Raw genomic sequence first — 9,396 nt, forward strand, 5'->3', positions numbered from 1 at the left:
TGAAACACATTTGTCTGGTCATTTTCAAAGCAGGACTGTTCCTTGTGATGGATTGTTTTACATTAGCTAATGTTATTTGAGATGTTGTCTCTTTTCTTTAGCACTGCACTGAAAAATCTAACTCTAGCATCACTGTCTTTACCTACACATTCATATTGTTGATTTAATTTAGTGCTGCTCCATCACAGCTGTCTGTTCATACCACTTACCCCCTTACTAGAGATTAATGCACAACTTCCTCCGACCAGCCATTAAAGCTATCTCGTTATCGTGGCAGCACAGTGGGTGGGATGAAATGATCTTTGGTTCCATCAGCTCTTCGAGGAACGAACAGAAACGTACAGGAGAAACATATCATGGTGATAAAATCCCATTTTATTCATTTCATGGTAACAAACGTGATAATGTTCTGTTATGATTTCAATTACTAGAAATTGAACAAAATGTGTTAACACTGATTTTTCCAATTGCTTTAGCATAAGTTGGCCACGAATACGAGGATATGTTATGGCTTCTACAAACCGTATCAATACAAATGTTATAGGTCAAAATAAATACCTCTACAAATGTGTCTTTTTCTTTTAAATTACACAAATAACTCCTGATTTCTACATACGTTGAACGTGGGGCGGGTTCACTTAACCGGTCCTGGTTTATTGGCTCGGAGTTACAGTATCGCTAAACACAGAATTATGCCAACATGTTAGAAGATGAAGTAGATGTTGAGTGCATAAATCTTAATAATGATGATGGTATTCAAACAATCCTTCCCTGAAGCAGTGGACGACTTTCCCCTGGTGACTGTCGACTCAGCAGGTTCCACAACAGCAAAGGCACCGATGTTACTGCTGAGCTGCCTCCTCTGCTGGAGTCGTCTCTCAGAGGCTGGTACTGCTTGAAGCGCCTGTGTAGAGACACAAGGTAACAAAGTTAAACAATTAAAATGATCAGTTCCATTCACTAGAACGTCCCGAATGAAAAAAAGACATTTGGAACAGCTCATTGTAATAGATATCAATACTTACCTCATGCTACTGAAAATATTATTTATTTACACACATAAGTGCATGTAAGTATTTTGCAGGCGATTGATTAGCTTAGCTTAGCACAAATACTGCACACCAGTGCACAGATTTATATATATATTGGATCTTGTTTCTTTTGTCAGTGCACACAACAAAATATCAAATGATGTGTTGTAATTATAAAAGTGATAAGAGTCTTAAAATCTGGTGACGACCAGAGCAGAGACTGCATCACTGAGAAAAGTTCACACATTTTATATAGAAGACATGACTGAGTTAACGTTGCTCGTCTGTGTTTTCATTGTCTTCCTAAATGTACCTTGCAGTGCCTTGAGTGAAAGTTGTTTTGTTCTTTGACAAAACATAATCGCTTTAGTAAGAAGTGAAAGCTTGTCTTTATGTCGTAAATAAGAGCTTAGGTTGCATCAGATAGACGGATGTACAAAATGGATTTATTTAAGTAACACAAATCAGTGCACAGAAATTATTTTATCATGCAATGGATGAGAAAAGAATGCAGAAGCTTTATAACTTAATAGTGTAAGAGTTACTTGTCTGTTACAGTGTGTGTAATGTATGTAAAAAACGTATGTTGCTCTAACAGATGCTAAATGAATATAAGAAGCATAAAAAAAGTTTTAAAGTAACATTTAAAAAAGTTATGTTGGTTTAACATAGAGTAATTGAATATACATTAAAGAAAATTGTTGAATTAACTTAAAAAAAGTTGTGTTTCTTTAACAAATTCAGTCTATTTAACATAAGAATAGCATCAATCTGCTTGTCTAACTCTTGCCAGGAAAGCTAAGAGAGAAAACAAGTTATATATTAAATTGTTCTTTTAAACAGTTAGGCGGGTTTTTGATTAAGTAAAATATTTGCTTTCTTTGCACAATCCTCCCTCGTTTCGTTAGTTTCTCTCACAAATTATACCGCTGTGAGAAGATTTTGCATTAGTTCGTAGTAAGGGGAAGGTATTTGTAATAATCTGTCAGCTGAGGCGTTCCACAGGAGTCAATCCTCGGCCCTTTGGTTTTCTGATTTACTGTTGAATATGGATTTTTCCTGGTCACTTCAAAAATCTGTTTTGATGTCAAGAGTGCTGATTTGATGCACAGCTTACAAATAAAAGTAAATGTTGCCTCCATTAAGATTTGATATCCGAGCTTTTACTTGCTTTTAAGCCGAGCATTAGCATAGGAGTCAAACAAAAAACAGAGGATAGTTGTTGATGCTGAGGATGATACAAATGATTTATCATACATGCGGCATAACTGTTTGCAACTTTGTCCCTTTGTCCTTAGATTCATTTAATAAATAAACTCACCTGTACATCAAACCAATACAACAGACGACACAGGCGAGAACCATGACACCGAGCACTGTAGCAGCAGTTCCAGCTGGGGAACCTCCCGAGGCTGAAATAGAAGCACATCACACCGACAATAAGAAAACAAAAAACTACAGATGAAGTTATTATCAGTGACGTTAATTCACTTTATTATTCACTCACCCACTGTCACACTGACTCTAGCACTCGCCATGGCGAGGCTGACATCATTAGTGAGGGACACATTGAGGCAGAAAGTGCCGGTGTCGTTGAAGAACTGACGGAGGATCATCTGACAGTCTGGAGAGGGTGTGGCTGCGCTACAGATAGTTTGCACCGGCGTGATACAGTCAGCGTCTGAGATGACAGTGCAGACCTCGCTTGGCAAACTACGGGAAGGAGAGTAAGGATGAAAACAATCCCAGTGTAGATGTGTTAATTTCATAAACGTGTAGTTTTCTTGTACTGTAGGCTGATGAAAAGTCAAACAGAAATGTAACATTAACTATAAGAATATAAACAGATATATATAAATAGTGTTGTATTATTAGAATAGCATCACAACAAGACCATATCTATTAATGATTAGTAATAATTATATTTTGATTTATTCTTCCTAGATAGATAGATAGATAGATGCTTTATTAATCTAAAACTGGGAAATTTCAATTTATAATGCAGGTTTTTCTAACTCATAGTCGATTAAATTGGTTAATCATCTACTCCCAGATTTGGCAAAATCAATAAATCAACTCTTGGGCAAAATTTTAATTGCGGCAGTGCAGTCTAAATTAAATTAAGAACAAGAACTACACTGTCTTTCAAGCTTGTGTACTTTATGAATGCCACTACCCACCTTCCCTGACAGGTAATGGTGACGTCCACAGCGTTCTGATCCAACTCGGTGGCCATTGCTACAACATTGGACATCTGTACGATCTCTACGCTTTCAATTCCCTCTGCAGGTTTGAAAGAGGATGACAGATATAGTACGATTAAACCGTGCTGTTACTGTAAAAACATAGTGGCATAGTCTAAAGCGTAATGAATACTGATGCACGTACGGATAACGTCTACAGATGTGGCGAGGGAGCCGTAACGGTAGACCATGCAGTCAGCTGTCAGCTCTGGCGCTTGTCTTTTAGCCAAAACGAGGGCGACCTGCGCTGGCTCTGCCTCCACTTCAACTTGAACTTCAGCCTCGGCCGGAGCAGCCTCTTCTTCACCTGCTGGTGGACCCGGTGAAACAAGAGAAAAGTTGATCTTAATACTTTTGTTTGTTGCGACTTTTTTGGATTTTATTTACATTTATATGGATTTGTGGTAAAGGTTCACCTGCAGCAGCTACAGTAGCTGCAACTTCATTCTCAGTTTCCAGGACTTCGGCCTCAGTGTCGGCTGCAGCCTCAGCTGGTGCTGCCTCTTCCACGGCTGTGGGCTCAGTGGCAGCCGCAGCTACAACGTTATCGGCAGGTGCTTCTGTTTCAGCTTGGACAACCTCTGTGGCGGCAGCAGCAGTGGCCTCGGCAGTTTCAACAGCAGCTTCAACAGCAGTGTCAACAGCAGCTGCAGCATCAGCGGCCACAGCAGCGTCTTGCTCTACGGCTTCATCTGCCACAGGAGCAACAGTGGCAGTGGCAACGGCCTCAACTGCAGCTTCTTCTCCCTCTGCAGCGGGGGCAACTGAAGCAGCGGCATCAATCACAGCCACATCTTCTGCAGTTGCAACCGTCACTGCTGCGGTGTCATCTGCAGCAGCTGCTTCAGCATCTGCTGGCTCCTCAGCTGCTGGTGCAACAGAGGCAGCGGCGGCTTCTTCTACTGCCGCAGCAACTGTCTCCTCAGCAGCAGCAGCAGCATCTGCTTCTGCAGCAGGAGCGGCAGCGTCAGCAGCTGCTTCTTCTGCTGGAACAGCAGCTGCATCTGCTTCCGCCGGGGCCACTGAAGCCGCCTCTACGGCCTCTGTGTCAGCGGCTGTTTCTGCATCATCTGTGTCTGTGGCTGCATCAGCTGGCTGCACGGAAGCAGCGAGTGGAGTGGCATCAGAAGCGTCCAGAGCAATTGCATCTCCTCCCTCAGTCGGTGCAGCTGGGATGGCTGCAGGGGTGGCTGGTACCACAACTACTGCTGGAGCAGCAGAGGCATCCATAGGAACAACTACAAGAAAAGTGTGAAACTGTTGAGCGAAACGGCACATTTACACAAAAAAATAGCAAATTGGTTAAAAGTCTCACCAGCAGTGGGGTTTCCACAGCCATTGGGGATGCTGGCCATCAGGACAACCTGAGGTTTGAACGTCCCAACTGCAAGGTATGTGTGTGTGACAGTGAGCTCTCTGGAGATCAGAGTTCCACTGTTGTCACCAAAGTCCCAGCTGAAGCTGATATCTGCGTTGTTCAGGTACTGGCTGGGGTCGTGGAGCTTGATGCTGAAAGCGATGGCTCGGTTCTGGATGAAGTTCTGGTCGTCCTGGTTTACATCGTTGACTTGGGCGAGCGACACGGTGAACGGAACCTGGTCTGATGACGGAGCAGAGGGGATGTTATAGGAGAGCTGCTTACGATGTGGAAATGCAAAGTTAGGAAATGTCGGCTGGGTCACCTGTGATGGTGAACACTGTGGAGGCGTAGCCGAGGGGGATGAACTTGTCTTTGCCGCGGCAGTGATAGATGACAACCTCCATGTTGTAGGAGCCCAGGGAGACGTTGTCTGTACCGATGGTGAGTGAGGAGGACGGTCCATCTGCCACCTGCCAGTAACGCCCTTAGATACAATAACATTATGATTGTTTAGTGAGGCCTGGAAATCCGTGAATTAACATGAAACCAGAGAAGGAGTCAAAAAGTCACTGCTATTGAACTTAGAATTAGTTGTTTACTGAATAAATAACCACAGATGTTTTTTCTTTAAGTTTCTTGAAGTCTGTCGTGTCATTCCTGAGCGTTGTTTGTAAAATGATGTGATAACTTTTTCGGGCTGAATCTAAAACGTTAGAGATGATCACATGTTCATGTTCAGCACAGGCGGCCGGTTTATTGAAAAGGGTTTGTTTGTTGTTTGCGAGACGTCCTCAAGGCTTTTCACGTGCAGTATGTTACGAACAGAGACTTGTGCGAGACAGCGGAGGTTTCTGAGGCCTGAGAGGTGACAGGATTAACATCAAATTAACCGTAGTGAATGCTACAAACAGATGATTCTAATTTACCTAAGGTCTTCCACACAAACACGTAGCGGGGTTTCCTGCTCTGGATCCTGGCGAAAGCTGTCCCATCGGGGAAGACTCCGGTCGACCCAGTGTCCTGGTCTGGATACACAGCCTGACCCTCCTGATACTGTTGACCTGGAAATCAGTGGTTCACAGGCTTTAATGAGTGATTTAAATGTCAACACATGGAGTTTCTTAAACAACTATGTGGAAAAACGTGGTGAATTAATCTTAAAGTGACAACAATTTTTGCAAAGTGGAGATAATTCTGCTTATTAAAGCTTCTTTATATATATATATATATATAATGTGGCTAATAGAAAGTTGATCCATCATATAACCTGCCGCGATGTCACAGGTCATGTGGTCTTACCATCCACGGTGCAGTTTTCGGCCCAGACCACCTGTCCGTCGGGGAGCACAGTCTGGTTTGGTGGGAAATTCAGATTAATGTTGAACGTTGCTCTTGCTCCAGTCAGGGTGGGTGCGTCATTCTTCAGGTCAAAGGTCACTTCACCACCTTAAAGCAGCGTCCAACATCATTAGAAGAATTAAACGGCATCTTGGTTTTTATAATTATAATAATAATAATAATAATGGGCCTCACCAGACCAACAGTTTCTGAATCTTGCGTCTCCATCTCTCCACACGGGATACATCCTCGAGTTCCATGACCGAAAGCGCGTGAACTGACTTCTTTGCTCTGCAGGAAATGTGGCACGTTAGACTCTGAATAATATATATAGAATAATAGACTAACTAATAATACATTTTATTTGTGGGTGCACAGCATAAGAATAAAACATACAATGCAATATAGAGATAAAAGGAAAAGCAGGTTAAATGGCGATTTTAAGTAGAAGTTCTAAAGTTTTGAGTCTGGATGTGAAGCAGGTCAGAGAGGCTATGCTGTAAAAACCCGTGGTGGAAGAGTCGGCGTTATAAGTTGAGTGGCCAGAGGAGGATCTGATAGTAACGGGAGTGCGCGGGGCTAGGTAAGGGCGAAGTGGATTGTAGAAGTAGAAGTAAGCGAACTTGGGTCAAGCTTCTAGAGATGAGGCGCCGTCGAGGGTGACACCCAGACTCTTAACCCGAGGGGAGGGAGGTTATCGGATGTTTAGTGAGAATCTTTGTCTAGAGTGGACTTCTGTTTTACCGCTGTGAGGAGCTGCAGGAGAAGCAGGGAAGAAATAAATTGTTTCTCAGTTGTATTGTAAGGTTTTGTTGACAGGGGTGAGGAGTGTGAGGGTTCTTGGCAGTGGGAGTCACACGACCTGCAATCCCCCTCAATCCCTTTCATGTGACTCTCAGCTGAGCATCAGTAATCCCAGTGAGAGGAATGAGGGCTCCCAGACGCCGGCTTTGTTTCCCAGCTAGTGATGCTGGTGTGTGTGTGTGTGTGTGTGTGTGTGTGTGTGTGAACTGAGATGTTAATGTGTAAACTACATTCTCTGTTACATTTTTATTTCCTGGACGAAAAATAAAATGTTTAAACCAATGTTCACAACTTGGACAGATTTAGATCTCTAACGATGATGACTAACAAATAGTTTACACATCCGTCGTCTTTCCTCCCTTCAAGAGAGTTGAGGGTGTGAAACGAGCGTTAAATAGCTTCTCAGTTTGTTGTCCAAACTCAAAGATGTAAGCCTGTAATCGATTGGAAATGTGTGGATTTCAATTAGTCACAGTAATCCCAGTTAACCACCTCCACTATGTTGGTACAAATCACATATACGGTAAACTTTTAAGAAACTATTTAGGCTCATATTCAGCTTTAACTTTATTTTCAACGCCTGACGCCTGGGTTGAAGAATTTTATTTTGCAGATTTCCTTTTTTCTTCTTTTGTAAGAGCGGTGGAGTTGACGGAAAGTTGCAATTTACACAAAATTAGCCGCAAAAATAAGTTCAGCAAAGTCAAAGTAGCTCTTATAGTAGCTGTTATATGGAAACTAACAAACACTACATCCTTGCTTTTCATCATCATTTCAGGTGTACTCACTGATTGCGTGGGCCAAGCCGAAAGCCGCGACGAGCAGCAGCAGAGTCCTCATCCTGTGTTGCCTTGTCTGTCTCCTCTCTGTGCCCCGATCCTCACCCTGTCGTCCTGAACCCCAACGCAACTCCCCGGAGAGACCTAAGGAGTGCTCCCTCACTCCCTTTAAGAGGGCCTCGGACGAGAATTACCATAAAACTTCTTCTCACCTCTGACATCATTGGGAGCCTGCAGACTGGCACCACCCCCTTCAAGAACAGCAAGTACAGTTTGATGCACTTTCATTTTTGTTTTATAACACTACAAATTTTAACATTATACCTGAGGTAATGGTTAATGGGAACAGCTTTTTCTTTTCTTTTTTTTTAACCGGTGAACCACTTTGTTTTATTCTGCGTGTCACTATTATAAGTGCAATTTCTCCAAAACTGTACAGTAACACACAAAAAAAACCCAAAATGGATAAAGTGCATGTTGATAATTTAAATGAACACAAAGCGACAGACATCCTAAATAGGTGCATTAGTGGAAACTCAATAAATACTTTCTTTACGTGAAAATGTTGGCCCGCTTTGGGATGGGGAGCGCCCACAACTGCGCTCAAAGCTCGAGTCATGCCAGCGTTTGACATATGACCTTACAGCTATGTGTGCATGGGCGTCACAAGATGAGAGTGTGGACCGGGCAAATCAATAGCATCCTTTTATTTCCTCCGCCGTTCCTGAGCATCCGGCTGTTCACCTCAGGCTGCTGTAACGACGCAGACGCACCCGTGCTCGGCCCCCGGAGACAGATCCTCCTTCATTAGGGCCAAAGATTCACTCGCACGAGGATGAGGAATGCATTTAACGACCGAAATCACTTTTCCTTTTAGCGCAGCGTGCTCTCATTGTTGTATAAATTAATTTGTGCTGCTTTCTAACTTTGCTGCTTTGCTCATTTTCACTCTTTCCTTTGCAAATGTGAGTCTAAGGAAGAATCGTCCGCATGTGGCGTCGTCACTAGATAGTGAAACAAGATACAATGAGACATCATCATTAACTATTTATTATATTCTGGTTTAAAAGCTGTATTCTATAAAGTTGGAAAAGTTGAAAAATGTCAAAACCAGTAAGCAACCTTTTACAGAATCATATTATTTGTCTATAAACGTTATAGATTAAATAAATTAGCAATTAATGGAAGTAGAAAGTAACCATATTAACTATAAACTTATAAACTTTTAAAGTTATAATGGTTGAGGGTCACACTTTTGTTTTCTGCTATTATTCTTAGTATTTATTTATTCATTTTTTTATGTTGGTTCATTAAATTAATTACAATCAACAGAACTTATTTCTGAGTTCGTCATCAGAGTGATTGTTTTTTTTCCCCAGAGATGTTGTCTCATGCCCGTGAGACTGATCACGGCTACATGTGACCTCTCATGTGCTCACAACAGACTTCAGGAGGGAAATAAATTCCTCCCACAGATCACCTGACTCAACCGTTAGCTCCATTCCTCATTTGTCTTCACTTTTTACTTATCTTAAGATGTTCGTTCCCGGGAATTCGGGGATTTTCTGGAGTTAACAGAGTTTAAAGAGAAGCAAAAGAAACAAAATCATTGGAAATCTGCTCACTTTCCAGGAATATTCCTGGATGTCTTGTGTTGCATGTGACAGTGCCACTGGGTTGCATCTTTATAAACTTTTTCACAGGTTAAAATGTGTTTATTTACCATTACAAGATAATTAATAAACACATTTTTAGCTGTCGGATCCGCCCGAATTGCAAATGCAAAGGAACAGAAATAGAAAAACTGTGGACAGATGCAAAAAAAAATAAATAAATAAAAA

General features: G+C 42.0%; 1 protein-coding gene across 2 annotated transcripts; it reads right to left on the reverse strand.

Annotated features, from left to right (window-relative positions):
• Window positions 1-229: 229 nt before the first annotated feature.
• pmela (premelanosome protein a) lies at window positions 230-7,824 on the reverse strand. Of its 2 annotated transcripts, none has more exons than XM_084543661.1 (12): window positions 7,565-7,824; window positions 6,168-6,263; window positions 5,934-6,080; window positions 5,561-5,695; window positions 4,957-5,118; window positions 4,590-4,874; window positions 3,691-4,512; window positions 3,420-3,581; window positions 3,212-3,314; window positions 2,539-2,744; window positions 2,353-2,443; window positions 230-904 (listed from the first exon to the last, which is right to left on the reverse strand). In XM_084543661.1, exons 1-12 carry the CDS (start codon window positions 7,614-7,616, stop codon window positions 757-759), a joined length of 2,409 nt encoding a protein of 802 aa, XP_084399787.1. In that variant the 5' UTR covers window positions 7,617-7,824; the 3' UTR covers window positions 230-756. The 2 variants fall into 2 exon arrangements, with proteins under 2 accessions (XP_084399787.1, XP_084399786.1); XM_084543660.1 differs by having other exon boundaries at window positions 3,420-3,584.
• Window positions 7,825-9,396: the final 1,572 nt, after the last annotated feature.

The sequence above is a fragment of the Chelon labrosus genome (genome assembly GCF_963514085.1).
Source record: "Chelon labrosus genome assembly, chromosome: 4".
NCBI classification, from domain to species: Eukaryota; Metazoa; Chordata; class Actinopteri; order Mugiliformes; family Mugilidae; genus Chelon; species Chelon labrosus.